The sequence below is a fragment of the Drosophila subpulchrella genome, chromosome 2L (assembly GCF_014743375.2).
Source record: "Drosophila subpulchrella strain 33 F10 #4 breed RU33 chromosome 2L, RU_Dsub_v1.1 Primary Assembly, whole genome shotgun sequence".
Lineage (NCBI taxonomy): Eukaryota > Metazoa > Arthropoda > Insecta > Diptera > Drosophilidae > Drosophila > Drosophila subpulchrella.
In genome coordinates, this window is record NC_050610.1 from 10132203 (window position 1) to 10153476 (window position 21274).

Here is a 21274-nt window from a genome sequence, read left to right on the forward strand (position 1 = left end):
TTAATACAATAGTTTTCGAATAATATATTAAATCAACGACAAAAAATTATCAGAAATTATCAGTCACTGATAAAGATGAGCCACTTGTCTGAACAGACCTAAGCTGGGTATCGACAGGTAGCTTTGAAAAAAGATTTAAATTTAATTAACTTTGTTAATAAAGATATGGTTTTTGCGTTTAGCCCAAGTCTTAATTTTATTGTTTATTAATTAATATGTTTATTAATTTTTTGTTCACTTTTTGCCTTAAACGTGCAGCTTTCGCATTAAGTGTATCAGTGTGAACGGTTACATCACCTTTTCGTAAATTGGATTTTCAACATCTGTCTGCAAGGGGTATTCCCATCTCAAAACCAGGGCTGTAGAGCATGCTAAACTCAATTTTCCTTAATAGGAATTGCATTATTTCAGGTGCTCAATTACTATGTTTGCTACGATTGCTACGTCTTTACATTACGTTTCGCATTCGCCTACTCAATTTGGCGTTTTCCCCACTCACAATTGCGTCGAATGGCGGTAATTTTTAGGCAGTCGCCGCTGTTTATCACAACCGCCGATCGCTTGACAACCCTGGTGGGAGGGCGAGGGCTCGCTCCTCGCATTAAGTTAATGTGTGCTAAATTGTAATTAAACTACGTAGCAGCTTTGTATCTTTGCGCGTGTGTGCGTAGTCGTCGTTGTCGCGCGAACGAACCGCTCGTTTTTTGTACTTTTGGGGGCAGCTGCAGTTGTGCCCCCAGTTCGTGCGTGAGAGTGTGTGTGTCCGTGTGAGTGGTGGGCACGGGCAAGTAAAAGGAGGAAAAACGGAGGCAGTGCAGAGCCAGAGGTCAAAAGTGCAAACGTAGAGCTGTTCGTGGAGTGCATTGCCTAGGTGGCAAGGTCAAAGGCGGGGAGGTCCATCGATTGCTAGTTTTTGGGGGGTTTGGTGAGGAGGGGCATCTCTTCTCTGCACATAAATATATATTCATAAGTACATATATGTACACTTCTCATGCTGATAAGCAGCGCGAGAGAGAGAGAGGGAAAGAGAGAGCGCGCCTGTCAGCTGTTCAATGTTTTGGCTGTGTGCGGCGCACAGGTTTCGCCTGGGTCGCAGCTTCGTTCTTCGATCAGTTCCGTTTGTGGAATGGAACCGCTCGTTCTGCACCGTTCTCCGCCCACTCCGTCGCCGCCCTCCGTTCGCCGTTCCAAACCAATCCGCAATCCGCGTGTGCCTTCCGAGCGTTTTTCGATCGAGTAGTGGGGGTTACACTATCATCGCTACAAGGAGCCATGTACATAAATACATACAAACAAGCGGCCACTGACGTCTCTCTCGCTGACGTCTGACATACCCCCCAACACCCCCTGAACGTGCAATAGTGTGCGAGTGTGTGTATCTGTGTGTGAGCGATTATTGTTATTATTGTGCTTTGTGACGCATATAACGGCAAAAGCGGGGCGTGTTTTTTGCCTCCATTAGAGAAGCTCCCCATCTCGTGGGTAAAAAAGAGCCAATCGGACAGGTGTCGTTTGGCGGAAAGCTCGAGTTGTCGCTGTCCGTTCGTAGTAAACAAATCAGAGATTAGAGCACCGTGCTCGGTAGCAAATAACACTCCAAGAATAACGCCTCAATTAGCGAATCAATCAAGAGATTGCCGGATCTCTCAGGAGTATTTTAAAACGTGCTAAACACTAAACATATTCCTCCGAGTCCAAAACAAATCTCGGTCATCGCTTACAACTCATTTGACCCGCGAATTCGTTTACAGAGCGATGGAAAATCACCAGCCACACGGAAAAAGGGCCAGCGCCAGCATTTAATTGCCACTGCTACGCCAGAGACATTAAAAATTAATACAAAAAAAAAAACCATTAAATGTGCCCAGTCACCATCAATTAAAGCAGTTTCGAGCTCGCGAGCAAAGTATTTGCATAGACATCCCCCGGGCACCTGGTGAAAATGATGCTGAACAAATACGAGGGATACCAACGCACAAGCCAAATGTTTCCCCACCACCAGCAGCAGCAGCATCAGCTGCAACAGCTCCAGCAGCTGCAACAGCAACAGCAGCAGCAGCAACAATCGATGTCCCTGCCTCACAACTTTCCGCACCTGCAGTATGGATCCGCTGCATCATCCGATGAGCTGCTCAAGGCGGAGCGGGAGTCCATCCACTCCGGCCAGTTCATGGTCTCGCACTTCGAGGCCGAGGAGGCGCAGGACGACCTCGAGGACGACGGCGAGGTGAAGATGCTGGATCCCGAGGATCCCGACCTGGCCAAGCCGGGCGAGGAGACCAACACCTGCCGCGACGTCCAGCTGTACGTGCCCCAGACGGTGGCCCACTTCAGTGCCATGGACCAGGAGGGTGACGAGAGCAGCATGAGCATGGTGACCTCTCACCTGGAGATCGAGACCTCGCTGACCAAGCTCTTCAAGTGCATGAACCTGGCCTACAGGTGAGTAGCCCAAAAGCGCCGAACCCAAAACGCTCAAACACCAAACACCAATCGCCAAACACCTACAAAATATAGTTTCCCGCTTGTTCACGCGCTGCGAGCGTGATAACCGCCAAAAACTGGCCAACGAAAATCCAGCAACCCAGAAAGCTTGGACCGCTTCGGTCGCATAATCGCGGCACATGTTGCGAGGCGACGTCGCTGCTCGGGTTACTTTGGACCCAACTTTGCCTCAATCGCTTGTCCACTCAATCCGCTCCTCTACCGCTCAGGTCCCCCCATTTTGGGTCGTACTTCTCCCATTTCTGCAAACGTCAGGGCAATTATCACGGAAAAATATCAAAATATTAAATATAGCGATATCAGAATGATTCCGAACCGCGAATTTCTGTGCGAAATTGGCGCAAATGACTGACCGGTTATGAAGCGCGAAATTAAATGCAAGGTGGTTGAAAAATATTCTTCTTTAGAGGACTTGGATAATATCTAATATACGTTTTATATGGGTACATTTTTTTCATATTCAGGTGATACACTTCCTTATAAGACCCCTATAGCCCAAAAGTTAGATATTTCACATGCATAAATCATGATCCATAATTCGGAAATATAAATCTTAATTGTTTCATTAGCTGCTACGTGTGAATCGGTGGAATGTATAAACTAATTGTTTTTCGAATCTTAGATAAGGTTCTACCTTATTTGGTTCATTTAGATCATTTGTCATTAATAAACATCATACGACACGTTCGTCTGTTCAATCTATATTTAACCACATATTGCCGATGGCTACCAATTCCGACCTCTTCTCTCATTTTATTCCCTGTGGCTTAACTTATTGTTGTTGTAAATAATAGTCTTATCAGCAGCAGTAATTTATATTGGACTTTCATTCTGGTCTGTTTACTTTTATTTCGCTAATTGTTGTATAGCTAAACAAACTGCGCTGTGGGGTAATAATCCTCATTCAGATATGGCGTAAATATAGCCGGAAAGCTTCCATGGGTCAAAAAACAGAAAGGCCTTAAAGAATTTACAGACAAAAGCAAAATATTTTTCAGGTGTTAACTTAAGAAAAGCGCAGTTTATCTAATCTAATATCATAGGTGTTTATAGCATCCTTCGTGATTATACTTGGTAAATTAGCCCACAACGTTTATTAATAGGTATGCACTATTAAGCAAAAATAGTTCTCAGCGGGGTAAAAATGGTGTGACGATCACACCTTCAACATAAACTATTTCTTATTATAAGTACATTTATTTTGACTAAACTTAAATAAATATGTACTATAAAATTTGTCTCTACCAGCTACTGAAATCCATTATGAAATATTTTTAAACTAAGGGGCCCAAACTTAAGGATTTACATATATATATTTATATTTTTATTTGGTATATCGAAGTAAGTAAATTAAACGGTTTTTTCTTGCTAAAACGTTTCCGAATCTTTTTGAATTAAATAAACTTTTTTAATGAGGAATTGTTGACCAAGGACAATTTTTTTGTTTGTAAATTCTGAAATAAACTTAAAAAGTATATAAATAGAGAGCAACAATAAAGAGCATTTACCTCAAAAACTTAATGATAAATGTTTGAAGCTTTCGAACCGGAATCCCCCTTCAGTTTGGAAATTTAAATATGTTTATGTCTCGCCAGACATCATTTTGTATTATACCGCAGCTATATGTAAGAAGTTTAAAGACTTATGCGTCATCGGAATACCCATCTCTCTCGTCAATACTTAGCAAATATCCAAAGAGTGTGAAATACTGGATTTGTGCCAGTGAATACCAATACAGGAAGTTAGTCAAGGCCAAACAGCTACGTCACTAGATAAAGCGGTATCTAAGTTCTTCGATGGGGAGCCACCCCCATATGGGAATGTTGTTTGACTGCTTTCGAGTGCTCGATTGTGCAATACGAAGGGTCTGTTTGAGAGTAGTAACAAATGCCATGTATTTACCTGTTGTTAGCCTAATGTTTTTCACTGAATCATCCATCGACTACGATAGTAAGAGCAATAACAATAATAAATCAACAGTGTCAACATATCGAGTATCTGGTGAAGTCTGTTAGCAGTTTATTGTAGACATTCCCACTCTGACATGTGGGTATTTGATAATTGCTTTTAGTTAAGCCCCATATGCTTCTTAATTCACTTTACTGGAAACCCTTCACTAGAAAGCGGGATTGTGACAGCACAGATGTGCATATATAGGCAGATTTTACAGAGATTGCAACTCAGTTGGGGTTAGGGGTTTGTTTATTTTTAGATCATAATCTGCGCACTGCTTTAATATTTATAAACAAAGCGATTTGTTTGTTATAGACTTGTAATACTGAGGCAAAGGTAGATATCATTATAGAGATAGTATAGGCGAAATGATATAATATCCCTTGTTAGACCTATCTTATTTATTTATTTTTTAACCTTTCATAACTTGCTTTCCAATTTACAGCCAAAAACTCACCTCGCCCAAATGGAATCATTTCAAAGGAGTGCGACTACGTTGGAAGGACAAAATTCGTCTAAACAATGTGATATGGCGCTGCTGGCACATGCAATGTAAGTTAAATAACCAAAGTGAATAATAGAAAAACCCCAATAAAATTAAAAGTAAATTTGGCGAGATTTTTCCAAAAATCTAATCAACGAGTGCTAATGATTGGTTTCTACCGTTAAACAACTCAGATAAGGCCCCCTATTGTTTGTTTAGTTAGGGCTCTTGAGAGATTGCAGTTCGTAGAAGTTTTCCATATGTTATTGGTATTGGCTCAGGCCGATTGACCGCCAACGTCGGCATTGGTAAAATATTCCAAACAAATTATAAACCAATTTGATGTTTATTTCCCTGAAAAGCACCACACGTGCGAAAGCCTCATAAACAAAAAAAAAAAACAAGAAGAAACGCGATAGTCGAATGCCTCGACTACCAGATACCCGTTACTCTGTTTCAAATTTTAACTAAAATACAATTTTAGGGTGTTTCTATTAGAGCGGCACACACGCCACCTAGCGGCGGGTATCAATACCACTGACCATGCCAAAGCCTGTTAAAGTTAGTTATTAATAAATCTTAAAATAATATTGCGATTGATACGATTCTCATCATTTAGATGGGTATTAATAAATAAATTCAGTTTCTATTTACACTGAAACAAAATCTTTGAAAATGTGGGCGCCAGACAGACTTTAGTGTTATCAGCGTTAGAGTGGGCGTGGGGCCTATTAAAACAAACGTGCGCTGCTTAAGAATTCCGAGAATTTGTATGTTTAATCCCAACTTTGCTTAGCTTTTATAGTTTCCGTGATGTCAGAGTTCATACGGACAGACGAACAGACATGGCTAGATCGGCTTGGACAGTGACTCTGATCAAGAATATATGTACTGTATAGGGTTGGAAATGCATCCTTCTAACTGTTACATACTATTCGACGAATACAATATACCCTTTTACTCTAGAAGTCACGGGTATTACAATTCCAAGTGATTCAGAGAGGCAGACGCTAGAAGCTTTTAAAGCACACTCGCACTGAGGTAATCTCACGCTTTTGGAGCAGCTGAACTACTTTCGGCTGTTGGAGAGTTGTCAACTGGTTTGGGGCAGATCCCAGACAAGATTCCCGGGAGACTGGATGAGTTGGCGTTGCCAGGCGGGCATCGCCTTCGCCACTCCAGGCACTCTTATCAAGGTCTGGCCGGCTGTGCCGCTGTTCCGTTGTGCCGGTGGCCCTTATCAGAGTCTGGACCCTCGGCGGTTGTCATTTCGTTTGGATTTCATTGCTTTTTGTTTTTGGCCTTGCCGCGGCGTCTAATTAAAAAGCTGAACATATGATTTCGGCGTCGGTGACTGGCCTCTTTAGTCGCTGCTAAAACATTTTAGTGACCACCCGCTCAATCGTCTAGACTGGCTCGGAGTTTTCCCGCGCACTTCAGCCGCGCGGCAGGAGTGTGGCGCATTCTCGAGTGTTCAATTGATTAGGGCACCTCGTCATAAGGCAGAGCCAGAACCAAATGACAAGTAAAGACCTCAGTTTGAACAAACAGCAAATCGCTTTCCATTTTAATTTCTGCTCACCGGCTGACCGTCTGCCAACGTTTCTGCTGATAGTAGTTTTTGAAAAATTTCCGTTACATCATTTTGTGCGAGTGGGAGGACGGCAGCGCAGCGTTACACCCCATCGCAAGGGCAGTGATTATCTGCCCGCTCTTCTAGATGTCGACGACAACGGAGCGACGACAAAGGCAAATGGAAAATTTTATGTTTATTTATAAGCAACAACTTCATCCATTTCATCAGCAATTTTTTTTGCTGTCCTCCAATTAGTCTGGTACTTTTATCTTCGCAATTATCTATATATCATTATAATATAATCCTTGTAAAAGGTGGTCTGATAGCTATTCACACCTCATATTTAAATCTGCGCATATTACGTTTCTATTTTCATCGTGAACAAATACTTTAAGTGCCTGAACACGACTATACTAAAATTCAATTAATTTGCAAGATTAGTCTTTAGCCTTGTTTTGGTTGTTTTCATATCTCCCAAATCGTAGTGTCAAGGTACATCGACGTCCAACACTTTCGGAAATTCCCAGGCAGACAGCGTTTTTATCAATTTGTACCTGTCTGTGGAAAAATTCTACCGTTTATAGGGGTCTTTCTAAAAATAAACTAACTCTTTATTATCAAAATACTCTGCGGAAAAAAGGAGTAAACCAAAAAAATTACCTGTACTTGCTAATTTTACAAAATATGTATTGAGGGCATATCAAATGTTTCTTCAGCTCGGTGGTGATACGGATATTAAGAACTGACCAAAAAAAATAATTTATCTAATTTTATAGATCTAACTGATTAGTTCAATGAAACAGATATAAAGTTTAATGTTTAACAACATTAAAGTCGAGCGCATACTTAAGCTACTAAAGCCTTGAAAAGTGTCAAAAAATTCTAGTACTTGAAACTTTGACCAACTTTTTTTTAAAAACATACATATGACTTAAATTAGCAATCTAAAAACTTTTAAAATTACAATGTAATTTAATCAACTTGTTGTGAAAAACTATTTTTATGATGATAGGTATTATGTACTGCGATGTTATCAAATTAAACTTAAATCTAACAGGTACACTGAAACTTTTTAGAACTGATGTACCCTATGAAAGAATATTCACCGTCAGTACCCGTCAATCTTACTCACGTTACGGTATTTTTCGTGCCTATATGTGTACAGGATTTATCTGAGATTTAAGAACAGTTTGCTTAGTTGTACAATTGTTAGCTACGTCACAGCTCTCCAGATAATTGTTAGGAAGAGCCACTGGCAAAATCACACGTGTTGCTAACAACTCTTGTCATCTCTGGGATACTCGCTATCTCTATCTATCTCTCCCTAGAATCTTATCACTTCGCTTTTTTTTTTATGTTTTCCATACTAAACAGTGTTTGTGTGTTTTCCATTTTTGCAGTCATACAAAAGCGCAGAACCCCGGTGTGTCAATTCGCGTCGCCGCTGGACGTTGACATACATAGTAATCCTCAAGTAAGTACCACTAGAAATAAGAAGTGACAGCAGACAAGTGAAGGTTCTGTTAAATAATTCTGAAACCTTGACACATCGACAATAGTTGCAAGAAAAACTTCGAAAATATAGGTATAGTGATTATCATTTATGAAAGTACATGTGCTAGATCGTTTCGATTGTGTAATAGTCAACGCTTTTTATAAAAAAGTTCTAGTGATTTTTAATTTTGTTTTACTATCAAACGCAATAAAGAGGTACACTTAAAAGAGTGTATGGCTTGAATTTTACAAATTGAATAACGTTATTTTTAAAGTAGGTATAGTCACTATAGTGATTAATATTTGTGAAAGTGTATGTCCTAGATCGTTTCGATTGTGTAATAGCTAAGGTTTGACTGAAAATAAACTTTAAAATTAAGTAAATTTAATTATATTTTATATGCCAAGAAAGTTTTGGAGGTAAACTCAAAAAGTGTTTAGCGTTTAAAATTGTTTCTTCATTTGAAAAAAACATTTTTTTGCAAGTATACCTTTTTATCTAACCCTTAAAAATATCGTCATTAAATTAAAACTCCAAATTTTTAAAGCGAATGCTTTTTTGAGTGTAAATCTGTTAACAATTTCAATATTAAAAAATCTTAACCTAACTATTATTTGCTTTTAAATTAAAACCGGGTGGGTTGCTTAGGGAGGTCATAAATAGAGTTTATAATCAATTTTGTTTTAAGATTTAATCAGAGATTATTCCGCCTCACTTAACTACTTAGTCATTGGTTTAATAGTTCGACCACTCGAAATTCAATCGATCAGTAAACATCGTACCACCCATCCATACGCATCAAAAACGTGGAAATACCTGCAAAAAGTGGCGCACGCCTGGATTGGTTGGCAGAGATATCCTCATTTCCTCTATCGCCAAAAAAAAGAAAACACCTCAGTGCTGAAAAGGAAGGGATCACTCGAATGCCGCGTGATCGTCGCGCGATCGTCGTGCGCCATTGAATACCAGGGTGAGATACGGCTTGGACCCCTGGGATTGCCGTGGTCCTACCATCTTCTTCCCGCCGGACTCTCCGGCCGCACGTGATAAGCGTTGTGTGACTTTTTTGCGATGGTATTTTTAGCTGTCATTAACCTATTGGCGGGGCACTTTTATTTATAGACTGAGATTCAATTTAAGTACCATAATGTATAATCAATGTTTTCACTTATCGTTTGGTTACTTTCGCTGAAATTTATACAGTTTTAATACTTGGTACTTGTAGATTACTAAGTAAATTTTGATTAGTTGTAACGGTTGTAATAAAAAATATTAGTCTGTTATTGTAGTCAGATTAATAAGAATTACTCTATTGTAAACTAAATGATGGTGATACTAAAATCGGCTTATTGTAAAATGCTTCAAAGAAACGAATATTTTTGTTTGTAATTGTTCTCATAACGCACAAATCGATAGCTTGTAAAAGTATCTCGTCAAACGAACTTTGTCTTAATGTTTCATAAACTTGTTAAGACTACACAAAACATTTACAAAGTAGGGTATGGTCAAAGAGCTGTTGACAAACATATTTCTGTTCAAACTTTTGTATGTCGACGTTCTAACTAATAAGTTTGGTGTACATGTTCGTAAAAATGATTGTGTTTCTGTGCAATATGCGATGTGGGTTCGTGTAAAACGTTACCGAAACTTTTAAACAACGAGTGCCTACGAAAATACATACCTAAAATCGGATAAGAATAAAAAGTGAGCAAAGTATAGATCACTTGCTGAGAATATTACCTACCTCTCCCGTTATCTCGGCGTGAACGTAGATTACGATTAATCACAATTAAGTTTAAGAACATACAGTATATATTTGCTTTTGATTAGGAAATTAACAAGGTTTGGTTGTATACACGCTCTCATCTTGCTTTATCTTTCCTTTGTACCCCACACAGACTGTCGTTCTTGAAGGCAAGTACTGGAAACGTCACTCAGCCGTGATCAAAGCTGAATATAGGAAATGGCGCAGAAACTATAGATCGAAGGCCACGGGCTGTTTAACATACGATTCGGTAAGTCAATCAAAATTTGTTAATGGTCTTTGTGGTGTTTTCCATTTCCTTGAACTGAACCAAAATCACCATGTACGTAAAGATTGCTGTAAATAGCTATTACAAATAGGGAAAATGAATAAGAATATATTTATTCGGTGCAAAGGGTTTTACCTTAAACAAGGTACTTTTATCTAGGGCAAAAAATCCATAGGCTGTTAGAATGGGCTGCTGTCGAAGGTTCTTCAGTAGAAATTTTTCAATCTAAGGAAGGATTGTTATTGTGATTTCTTAAAAGAAAATATTAGGCAATCTTTTTATACCATTCTATCCAAACCAGTTCCGGTTCTTGGAACTTTAGCCAATATCTTTGCTGTTTTGTTGGCCTGCAAAATAGAGTATTAAAGTGATATCAATAAATTTGGAGTTAAGATTACGATTTTTAAGATGTGTGCTTATTTGATGGACCCATTTCCACAACGAACTCACTTCCACCGTTATGCCATTGGTGCTCAGCATTAGAACCAACATAATCATCCAGGGCGAGTCCCATGTGGAGGAGGTCAAGAGCATGGATAAGCATTCGTTAGGTCCGAATTTGCCCTCTAGAACGGTGCTAATCAAGTAAAAGGGTCCCGAAGGCGCCATCAGCAGTATCAGTCCCACAATGGGCAGCATGAGCAAGCCGAAGCAATCGTTCAGCTCACCCATGCAAACCTTTAGGATCTGTTGTCTGCCCCTAAGACCAGCAATCAGATGACCCTGGTCCAGCTGGCCATTGTAGTGGATCAAACCGGCGGCCATGATTTGCTTGAGGCACACAAAGAACACCAACAGCAGGCAGATAACCGAGAAGGCATAGATGTAGACCACCATATACATAGTCAGCGGAATCACTGCCAATCCAGAGCGACTGTAACCATGAAAATAGTTGCCGAAGCAGACCACGGTGAGCACTCCGTACAGGATTAGGTTGTGCAGGAACTGGCGGTCTCTGGATTTACCCAGGCATCGTCTATTCAGACGCAATAGGTGTTGCACCAGATCCCTGTGCCGATGACGTCGCACATACATAACCAAGTAGAGCAGGGAAAGCACCAGGCACGTGCTTCGAAAGATGAGGGTCTCGTAAAAGTTTCCCGTCCGGTTGTAAATGCCTATGTAGAAGAGATGTGGCTGCAGGTGGGCAAAGGTGAAGCAGGCCGTGGTGGCGGTGAACATCAGACTCGCGTAAGCTAGAGCATATCGTTCGCTTTGCGGCGTTGCAAGTAGCTTGCAATGCTCCGAATCGAAGTGACAACACATCATGCCCAGGAGGTGCAATAGGCGGAGGTACAGTCGAAGGTCCCGGCACACGCTTGACATTCTGCAGTCGAGTTGGACCTTCTCCTGCGAACTAACCAACCCACCCGATGGGTATTCAATTACTTTGTTGATTTACCCGATAGCGAAAAGTCAATATTATCATTATTTTCAATACTATTAGTGCTATTGTGAAGACCAGAAGCTTATTAAATTAGGCGCCACACCTTTCGTTCTCCCTCACTGTGACACACTGGCAAAAAACACCTAATAAATTGTGGGAGATTTTGTTCTTTCAATACTTAAGGACATCAATAATGAAAAAATAGTTATACTTTGGGCTTAGTAATTATAAACGATATTCGCAGAGTAAACAGTTAAATATCATTCCTCAAAAAGTATGTAACTGGTAATGGAAGCATTCCTACATGTAATAGGAAACAATGTAATTTTTATCATCATGAAAGACAGAGCGATAGCACTGAATATGCAGATTGTCATGATAATGGTGTTTTAAAAATTTTGCAATTTGGAAGCATACTAATTTTGTATAATAAATATTTTTTTGAATTGGACTAAAAAACGGATTGGTTTTAAAGTAATTTCAGGGTAAAAAATTCCAACGTCCGGAAAAGACTAAATTGAAAAAAATTTGTTCTATGAATTCAAAAATTATAAGACAGAATTTGGTATAGACAGGTTTGGTATTTATAAAAATGTTGTTTCTTAGTTGGTTCCACTCTTTTTGTAGTTTATTGTAGTAAGGGCCAAAAGTTACTCACCTCCTTCTGCACATCGTTGATGCCCATTGCCAAAACCAGCAAAACCACCCAGGGCAGGCTCCAAAGGGCGGCAGTCAGCGACATGAAGGCAAAACGCCAATTCTGCTGATAGCGGCCTTCAAAGATAGTGGATACCAGGTAGAACGGACCCGAGGGGGTTATCAGCAGAACAAATCCAGTTATGGGTAATAGTAACAGTCCGAAACAATGATTGATTTCTACATAGCATAACCACACCACCTCGCTGTAATTGCGAAAGATTCCATAGAATCCGCCGCATTTTTTGCAGGATTTGAAATTTTCGACAAGTAGTTTATTATGGTGCTTCAAAGTCGAGATCAGAATACGTTGAAAACCGACAAACAGGACAATCACCTGACCCAGAATGAGATAGGAAAAGCCGTACTGAATGAGAAAAATGGGAATTGTGGACCCACGAACGCCTGCCTCCCAATAACCATGGGCGAAGTTCAGCATGCAAAAAACAAAAAGGGATAGATGTAGCTTATAGGGAAAACCAAATGTCCTCGCTTCCGTGTGACTGCCAGATATTTTGTTAAACTGCAACATGGACTTCAGCAGGTTGGCGAAGCGATAGCGTTGCATGTAGAGCTGAATGTAAACCAGCAGGGTGACCAAGGCACTGGACCTTATGTTGATTAGGGCATAGCAGTTGCCAGTGCTGTTGTGATTGCCCAAGAAAAAGTGGTGCGGAAAGTAGTAGCTGTAGATGATCAGACAGCAGGATATGCACACCACGCCCATCATATAGAACCAGGCACTCTGCTCCTCGAAGGCATTTTCCCGCACTAAGCACTTCTCAAAGTCGATGCTGAACCGCAAGACTCCCAGCCACCTCAGGGTTCGCAGCTGAATCCTTAACTCTTCAAAAGCGTTGCGCGACATTTGCTATGCGTCAATCAACTAATAACTCATTTTCTAAAGCGTATTAATTTTTTCTGTTATCACGTATTACACTTGCCTAATAAAAGCTCTTGAGGGACATGGTCGCCAGTCAACCATTAAAAAACCGAACCTTTGCTCATCTTGGTTTGGGTAAAACCACGTAATGGATTAATGTATATAAGCTCTGTTTGCCGTTTGCTTATTAATTGGTTACCTTTTCGAGCCTATCGCATTGAAAGACATATTGAATGGTAAAGAATGTTTGATGATACGCCTTTCAGATACGCAATTCTATCGTAATTTTAATAAAATATATTATTGCTTATCTGAAAAATAAACGTGTGTATGTCGACTCTAACCTCTTATTGTAAATCGCGAATTTAAAAAATTACCATTACCATTAGCATCTTTTAAAGAAGTCTTTAAGCTTTGTGGTTTTTCTCACCCTTGGTTAAGATTTAAAGCCCCAGCTTACCTCTCTGCCCACCACATCGGTGTGCAGTGCCATCAGGATGGCCACCAAATTGGGAAGATTCCAGAGGAGCGTTGTGGCCAGCGCATGCCACAGATACTGCCTTCCGACAAGGAGTGCGTCGATCTTGAAGACGATTGTTATCAAAAAGAAGGGAGCAGCTGGCGCCGAGAAGAGTAGGAATGCCATAACTAGCACCAAAACCAGACCAAAGTCGGAGCTCAATCGCTGATTGCAAACCCAAAGTAGCCGACTGCGCTGACGCAGACGATGGGCAAAGAAGGTTTCTGGAAATTTCAAGTTCAATCGGACTATAGTCGAAATCTCTTGGTTGTATAGAAAAAGCAAGCTGGCCGAGATCCGGACAAGGCAATAATGCAAGGCTACAATAAGACCGATCAGGATGTAACTGTAGGTGGAAAACGCGGTCAGTAGCACCATTTGCCACAATTGGAAACCAGAGTGATTAAAAGCCTTGGCCTGAAGAAAGCCTGATAGAAGAACCTGACTGACATAAACAGTGTAAATTCGGGCAAATTCTTTGGCATGCCGATTCTTCAGATCCATGAGATTATGATGCAGTAGCAGCGATATCAGCGATGTCAAACTGCCACGTCGCACATAGAAGTACAGATGGATGAGGCATATCGTTAAGCAGGACAAGCCATAATTGGCCACAAAATAGGTATTTCCCACTTGCCCATAAACGGCCAACTTGTATTCTTGGGGCTTAGTTATCACATGGCCAAGGGCCACCAGAGACAGGCATTGTGAGCTCAGCAGGCCTATCAAAGATATAATATCATCAGTCCTAGTTGCTTGCGATCTATAGCCACTTTGATAGTCGAATGAAATGCAGAGCAGGCCGATGCACTTAAATGTTAAGAGGTACACCCGTAACTCGCCACCGAGGGTCATGACGGAATAACACCAACTGACAACCGGAAATACTAATGGTTGCGAAGCCTTTTCGGTTTCAATAAATAATCAATATATATGAGATGTAGATTGCAGCTATGTAAGATGTGGGTTCAAACTAACTTCTTCAAATGGAATTAGGAGCCTCTCTATTATAATTATAGGAAATGCCGAAATGATTAATTTATTATTTATAATATTTAAAATATTTTTCCAAATACCAAGAACGTTTTCGAGACCTCTTCCCTTTTGGAAAGCGTTAAGTATACGCGTACTAAAGAAAGTAATTTTTCAAAAGAATATTGCAGACTTAACTTATATTGTTATTTCCCTACATCATTTAATTCAATTTGTTTATAATAACTTTGGGCAAAATCAGTTCATAACACAAATCTACACTACACTGTTGTTTTACTGGCTTAATCCATGCAATGATTCTTAAAACTTAAGTGAGAATATTAGATGTATAGATTAACAGGGAGTTACACAATGCAAAAACTGTTCAAAAGAACTTTAAAAAAGGTCAATATGGTTAATATACGTAAAAAATTGAACACTATCATTTAAAATATGATTGCCCCTTTGTACATACCTCAATGCCGACGCGGTTGCTCATGAAACTGGCGGCACAGGTCATAAAGGTTGGCATTAGCCACAAAATGTTGGTCACCAATTTCAAACCGATCGCTTTGTTGGTCTTAACCACCATGGTAAGATAGATAACGCCAGTTACATCCAGCGAGGCGAACATCCACGACAGCCAGGCGATGAAGCCGTAGACCAGACTGATTTCATTGTTGCAGAGGAGCACCAGGCGATCGTGCAGCTCCAGGCATCCACGCAAACGAAGAAGGAGGGCGCTGCTCTTTTTGAGATCTCCCGATTGCTCGAGAATCGCCGAGATCTGCGACTGATTCCAGATGAGCACCAGGCGCAGGATGTGCACCATGCAAAAATAGGTGCCCATTGTAAAGCTGGTGACCAAATATCGCAAAGGAAATCCCAGCGTGGTAATGACAAAGAGCTGCGAGGCACTCGACAGCCACTCGTATACGCAGGCCCTGATGAAGTTGGCCATGTAGAGCACATTGGTGGCGATGATTAGCCACATCAGGCGTTTGGGCAGCGTCAGTCGCTCCTTAGCCAGGTGCTTCCGGCGGTAGAACTCTATTTTCCTCACGATCCGCAGGTGTGGCGACTGCAGCCAAATGAGCCAGGCGTTCTGAACAATCAGAATAACAAGGGCAATCACCAAAACCAGTCGGTCATAGTGGTTGCCGGTCTGGTTCAGGTCACTCTTGAAGCACTTTCGCCAATACATGACCATGACGGCCAAGCAGCCCACCAAATACGATTGCAAGACGAAGTGCACCACGTAGCAGATGAGACTGCGCCGCAAGAGGAACTTCTTCTTGGTGGGATTATAGTCGATGCAAAATATGCCCAGGTACCGACACAGGCGGTAGTAAGCACTCAGCTCCCCCGGATAGAAGTCGTCCATAGCGAATGAATGTCTAGTGGTGGAATGAACCTAGATCAACTGCTATTCTAGTGGGTAACCCACCATTACTCCGATTTTAATTATCTACCCTGTACGTAAAGTCAGCTGGATCCTTAGGGCTAGAGTTAATAAGATTTGAGATTTGGATTTTTTTTACATTTTATCTATTCACATAAAACTCTTGTTAAAATTTTAAGAACCAAATATTCGTTCTCTAGCATAGATTAAAGTAAAGAACTGTTTTTTCCCAAAGCTATCATAGCCAGCTTAAAAAAGATTAGTTAGGGTCGTTTTGAAATAATTCAAGAGTTAGCTGGGTATTACATAAAATCAATCTATTCCTCACTAAATATTTAATATTATACCGAATCCGATACCAATGTAGTAAGGGGTGTCCCTAAGTCTTGTCTACAAACTATAACACCTTAGCTTGTTTTCATAAAAAAGACGGTCAAGCGTTAATATCAACTTACCTGATTAAGTACGTCATTAGCCACCAAAGGTAGGCAGAGATAGAAGACCATTGGCGCCATCCAACAGAGAATCAACATCAGGTCCACGGTTGTCTGGAATCCCACGGCATTGCTGACATATAGTATTAAAACACACTGCATGACCTGATACAAGAAGAGAAAGAGTAGGACTCCGCCGTAAACTGCAACCAATTCCCGTTGACCCAGCAGCAGGATCTCGTCGTGGGCTCTCAAACAGACGGCCAGATCAGCCGTTGAGATGGAGCTGCTAGACACCAGATCCTCCAGCTGCTCCACCTGAGCCCGCAGAAGCCTTTGTAGAACTAACACCATGCTGGTGTAGCAGGTAAACTGGAAGTTGCCCAAAATGCAGCGAGCAACAAATCCCAGCAGGGTTAGAACCCGGCTCAACTGCATGTTTGTTAGCCATTGGACTCCGAATTTTCCCACCATGGAGACATAGAGGAGAGACACCACTAGCCAGATGTAGTACAGCCAACGGGGTTTGGACATTTCCAGTGGCTCGCAATGCAATCGCCTCACAAGCTTCGAAAGACGGTGCAGCAGGTTTGCCTGGGATTCTTGCTGCGAGCGGAACCAAAAGTTCGCCAGCAGCTGACTAACCGATGCGGCCAGGATCACAGCGCTGTCATATGTGTTCCCGGTCTGGGACTTGGTGTCCATGTAGTAGAGGGAATCGGCAAGTGCTGCCACCAGAGAGGACACAAAAAGTCCAACGACCAGGATCTGAGCGGCAATCGAAGTCCACGTGGCATGGAGCCAGTAAACTTGTAGCGATTCGGAGAAGTCCAAGTCTGTGAGGCCCAAGTAGCGTTGATGATGCAGAAAAGGCACAAGCTTCAGGTTCATTTTTTCCATATGTACGTGCTTTTTCCCATGTTCCACTCAACTAACTAACTAACAAATCGTCTAAATATCGAGCGTCGCTATTCCAATTAGGCTAATTGTCGTCAGGTTATGTGCACCGGTATCTTTCAGTTGATAAAGATTATTGCTTTTATAACCAAGTACAAGGGGTCCTTTTTGATGTCAGACCTCGGAAAAAGACCAAAGGGATTCCAAATAAAATAACAATTAAATGGTAATTTACTTTGATTTCTTAATCGTAATACATTTACTTTGTCAGTACTTGGTTTAGTTAATGTAAATTCTTTATAAATATATCAACATTTAATATCTTTATTTTACAAATTTATTAATAACCTTAAACTTATTCTTAACCTCCTTGCAGAAAAGCGAGTTGGACTTTTTGGAATGGTCGCCGCTGAACGATAGGAACTTGATGCCAGACGACTGGACAACAGACACCTTGTTCTCGGCTATAAATGTTCCCTTTCCTTTTCCTGATTCCAGGGAAATTGGTAAGTGATCCCCAAAGATTACTTTTATACGATCTTATCTTATGGTTTCTTCGCTGATTAGCACGCGGCGCTGGCATCGCTGACTTTATACAGCCCAGTTTGGGACCCTTGCAACCGAATTTAGATGACATAGACATCTCCTTCTCAGGTCAGTAGAGAACATTTCTTCATTATCGAGCTGCTTTAACGAATTCTACTCCCATTTCACAGACCTAATTCCCACAACTCGTTTGCCACCAGTTCCGGAGGAGGGAACCGATGCTGAAATGCTCAAGAACGACGAATATTGTCTGTCAGCGATTGTGGGTGCTCCACACACGCTCTACTGCAATGACAGCATAATGGATGTGGTCAACAGCAGCAATAGTGGCGCTGGAAACGTGGACGCAAGCATGCTGGAGCTCAACACACCAATAAGCAACATGTCGTACAATGAGGTGGAGCAACGGTTCGCCGTGGCGCGACAGGTGCAGCAATCCGCCAATGATTCTCAGCTTCTCGGGGACCCGAGCTCAATGTCAGGCAGGATGCACGGTGGCAAGCACTTTGGGGCCGTCGGCGCCAGCGACAACAGGTGTGTGATTAATGGCCGCGTGGCCAAGAACACGCAGCGTCCATTCCGACGCGAGCCGCACAACTACGACAAGGCCCAGCCCACCTTGCACCAGACGAACCTCTACCAGCAGATGCTGGCCGAGCAGCAAAAGAACCAGCAGCAGCAACATGTTGTCGGCGGCGTGGTGCTGCAGCCATCTTTTCAGGCACAGCAGCAACAGCAGCAGCAGCAACAACAGCAGCAGCAGCAGCAGCTCACGCAACAGCAACACTTCCCGACACAGCAGACAAACACCTTCAATAACCAGAGCTTCTTGAGCAGCTACACGGACACCTACCAGCAACAGCAGCATCAGCAGCAACTCAACGTCAAGGTGGAGCCGCTCCATGCCGACGTGCTGTCATTACTGGGCGACACTGGATACAACTCTATTGGTTACAAGCCCTATCCGCAGTTCAAGAAGTCCGCCTCGACGGGAACCTTTCTCAATGTTCCACGGCTGCCGCAGCAGCAACAGAGTTATCTGCAGCAGGAGCCGCCGCAGATGCAACAGTCGCTGCCTTTGGGTCTGAGTACCCAGCAACTTCTGCAGCTTTCGCGACAGCAGCAAGCCTCAAACACACAGCAACAGCAGCACCAAACCACTGTAGCTAGTCTGTTGCAGCAGCAGCAGCAACACCAGCAGCAGCAGCATCAACAGCAGCAGCATCAGCAAGCTGCTGTCAGCACAGCCACTTGGGTGTCTCCGAACACCATTTTGCCAAAGGAGATCCATCGCTCCAACAGCTTGCCATTGAACGTGTCGTTGAACAAGCTGCCCGATGGCCGGCAGCTCATCCATGAGCAACCCTTTGCAGTGCCCAAATATCATGCCAAGGGCAAGTCGCGGGTGCGCAGCAATTCGATGCACCAGCAGCACACGTCGGTGGTGGCGGCAGCTGGAGCGGGAAGCTCTCCGTTGAGCGCGCACAGCTGCAGCAACCTGCTGGTCACACAGCAAATGCAACAGGCGACTAGCGATCCTATGCTAAATAGCACTCTAGCCCAGTTGCTCACTTCGAGTAGGTTTTGGCTCTTCAGAATTCCCTAAAATAGTTATGCTGACATAATTCCAATTTCAGATTCACGTCTGCAAACAGCCGTGGCGAACAGCTCGCCATCGAATTCATCTTCCGCCAGTGCCATAGTCACCTCTAGCAACAGCAGCAACGTGTCTCCGGCTCTTTATGCTAATGTCACAACGCCGCTGTCGGTTCCGGTGCCAACGCAGCAACACTCACCAAAGAAGTCCACCTCATTGCCCATGTCCATCAATCCTGCACAGCACAGTCCCCCCGGTGGGAGCAAAATGCACAGCTTTGGGCCGACTACGGCTAACCTGGGCAGCAGTAGTCTGAGTTTGTCGCCGGACTCGCCGTTCCACGAGTCGCAGGATTCCCCGCTGTCGCCAACGGCCAGCCTCAAGTACCAGCCGAGGGACACCCAGCGGCGGGCGGGCCACATCCACGCCGAGCAAAAGCGGCGGTACAACATAAAGAACGGGTTCGACACCCTGCACGCGCTCATCCCGCAGCTTCAGCAGAACCCCAACGCCAAGCTGAGCAAGGCGGCCATGCTGCAGAAGGGAGCGGACCACATAAAGCAACTGCGACAGGAGCGCAATGTCCTAAAGGATAAGATTGAGGCTCTGCGAATGGAGCGGGACGAACTAAACAACTCGCTGACGTAGGTTAACCCGGAAAATATTACACTCTTCAAATTATTAATATATACTTCTTTCTTTAGGCACCTTCACTCAATTTTGCCTGCAAATGGAGCGCCTGTGACGCGACAGGGCACGGAGCATGTTCGGCAGCTGTACGAGATCTATGTGCGGTACAATACGATGAATGATTGGAAGTTTTGGATTGTAAGTAGGGAAGCGACTGTGTTGGGAAATAGAGGGTTGTGTTAGAAAAATGATTTGATTTGAGAAATAACATTTTAAAAGGTGTAAAAAGTATATTAAACAATTAGAATCCAAACTAATCGGTAAATATACTTTTTGTAAGCATGAATATTATAAGACAAAAGCAATTACTATTTTTTCCGCATCTTAATGAATTTTTGAGTAAAAGAAAATGACCATATCACATTGACATACTATAATCTATTATAGCTTATTAATTTTTGATTGCATTTCCAGTTGGGTCTCATTCTGGAACCTTTGCTTGCCTCATACACGTCAACAGTCTCGAGTGCTAGTTTGGATGAGCTACGCCGAACCGCCTTCCTCTGGGTCGATCAGCACTGTTCCCTTATTGATCTGCGACCTGGTATGAAATTGATTTTCCAAGGAAATATAGTCTGTTTTAATATTCATTATACTTTCAGCCGTTACGAATAAATTGAAGTACCTATCTATGCATACGGATATCGTATCGGATCCACCCAGCACATTGCAAGAGGAGGTGGTCAAGGCCCTTCAGAACTCAAGTGGCCAGCATCCCAATCTACATGGCCCCTAACCGTCGATGCTGTTGCCCGTGATATGAATTTATTTAATTCAATCTTTATTTTAAAAAATAACTTCAACAAATTGTGCAGCACTAATTGTACAAAATGAAAATTAGGCAGTTTTTATACAAGAGATTGGCAGCCGGCAATAGATAGATACGCAGAGCAGCAATTAGTGCCTACAATCTTTGACTTAAGCGTAAAATAAACTAACGATTTTACAAGTTTTTTGACGTAACCTGCGAATGTTTTTATGGGTGTTTGATTAATTGTTTTCAAGGATTGAATTGGCTTGTTATTGCTAAATTGTAAAAGTTTTACAGTAAAACTAATCGTATCATACATTAAAAGTTGTTAAAAAACAAAGATCCATTTCATATAAATTTGATTGTTGATTGCCTCGACAATGGTACTAACATATTGGTATATTTTATGGGGTCGAAAGCCGACCTATTACTTTTCAGTACCATATTCCCTTT

At 42.1% G+C, this 21274-nt stretch overlaps 3 protein-coding genes across 5 annotated transcripts; 1 reads left to right on the plus strand and 2 right to left on the minus strand.

The window, feature by feature from the left end:
* Positions 1 to 556: 556 nt before the first annotated feature.
* On the plus strand, positions 557 to 21034 carry LOC119546531 (protein WBSCR14 homolog). 3 transcript variants are annotated; one of them, XM_037852869.1, is made up of 12 exons: positions 557 to 623; positions 1752 to 2442; positions 4904 to 5010; positions 7919 to 7992; positions 9912 to 10028; positions 17614 to 17743; positions 17805 to 17891; positions 17954 to 19360; positions 19421 to 20024; positions 20085 to 20208; positions 20485 to 20614; positions 20673 to 21034. In XM_037852869.1, exons 2-12 carry the CDS (start codon positions 1943 to 1945, stop codon positions 20804 to 20806), a joined length of 3414 nt encoding a protein of 1137 aa, XP_037708797.1. In that variant the 5' UTR covers positions 557 to 623; positions 1752 to 1942; the 3' UTR covers positions 20807 to 21034. The 3 variants fall into 3 exon arrangements, with proteins under 3 accessions (XP_037708797.1, XP_037708799.1, XP_037708796.1); XM_037852871.1 differs by having other exon boundaries at positions 561 to 611; XM_037852868.1 differs by lacking the exon at positions 557 to 623 and having other exon boundaries at positions 664 to 2442.
* On the minus strand, positions 9987 to 11372 carry LOC119546532 (gustatory and pheromone receptor 39a-like). The gene is made up of 4 exons (XM_037852872.1): positions 10497 to 11372; positions 10331 to 10393; positions 10182 to 10271; positions 9987 to 10124 (listed from the first exon to the last, which is right to left on the minus strand). The coding sequence occupies exons 1-4, from the start codon at positions 11370 to 11372 to the stop codon at positions 10038 to 10040; spliced, it is 1116 nt and encodes a 371-aa protein (XP_037708800.1). The 3' UTR covers positions 9987 to 10037.
* LOC119546061 (gustatory and pheromone receptor 39a-like) lies at positions 11734 to 12997 on the minus strand. The gene is made up of 2 exons (XM_037852130.1): positions 12092 to 12997; positions 11734 to 11790 (listed from the first exon to the last, which is right to left on the minus strand). The coding sequence occupies exons 1-2, from the start codon at positions 12995 to 12997 to the stop codon at positions 11734 to 11736; spliced, it is 963 nt and encodes a 320-aa protein (XP_037708058.1).
* Positions 21035 to 21274: the final 240 nt, after the last annotated feature.

Excerpts from the sequence above, each read along its gene's own strand:
- LOC119546061 (XM_037852130.1), bottom strand. The coding sequence starts at position 12,997 with ATGTCGCGCAACGCTTTTGAAGAGTTAAGGATTCAGCTGCGAACCCTG. Across the intron at positions 11,791-12,091 it reads TCAACGATGTGCAGAAGGAG|TGCTATCGCTCTGTCTTTCA; the intron begins GTGAGTAACTTT and ends CTGCATATTCAG.
- LOC119546532 (XM_037852872.1), bottom strand. The coding sequence starts at position 11,372 with ATGTCAAGCGTGTGCCGGGACCTTCGACTGTACCTCCGCCTATTGCAC. Across the intron at positions 10,272-10,330 it reads GAACTGGTTTGGATAGAATG|ATTGAAAAATTTCTACTGAA; the intron begins GTATAAAAAGAT and ends ATCCTTCCTTAG. Across the intron at positions 10,125-10,181 it reads ATAAAAGTACCTTGTTTAAG|CTATTTACAGCAATCTTTAC; the intron begins GTAAAACCCTTT and ends TATTTGTAATAG.
- LOC119546531 (XM_037852869.1), top strand. The coding sequence starts at position 1,943 with ATGATGCTGAACAAATACGAGGGATACCAACGCACAAGCCAAATGTTT. Across the intron at positions 17,892-17,953 it reads CATAGACATCTCCTTCTCAG|ACCTAATTCCCACAACTCGT; the intron begins GTCAGTAGAGAA and ends CCCATTTCACAG. Across the intron at positions 19,361-19,420 it reads AGCCCAGTTGCTCACTTCGA|ATTCACGTCTGCAAACAGCC; the intron begins GTAGGTTTTGGC and ends TTCCAATTTCAG.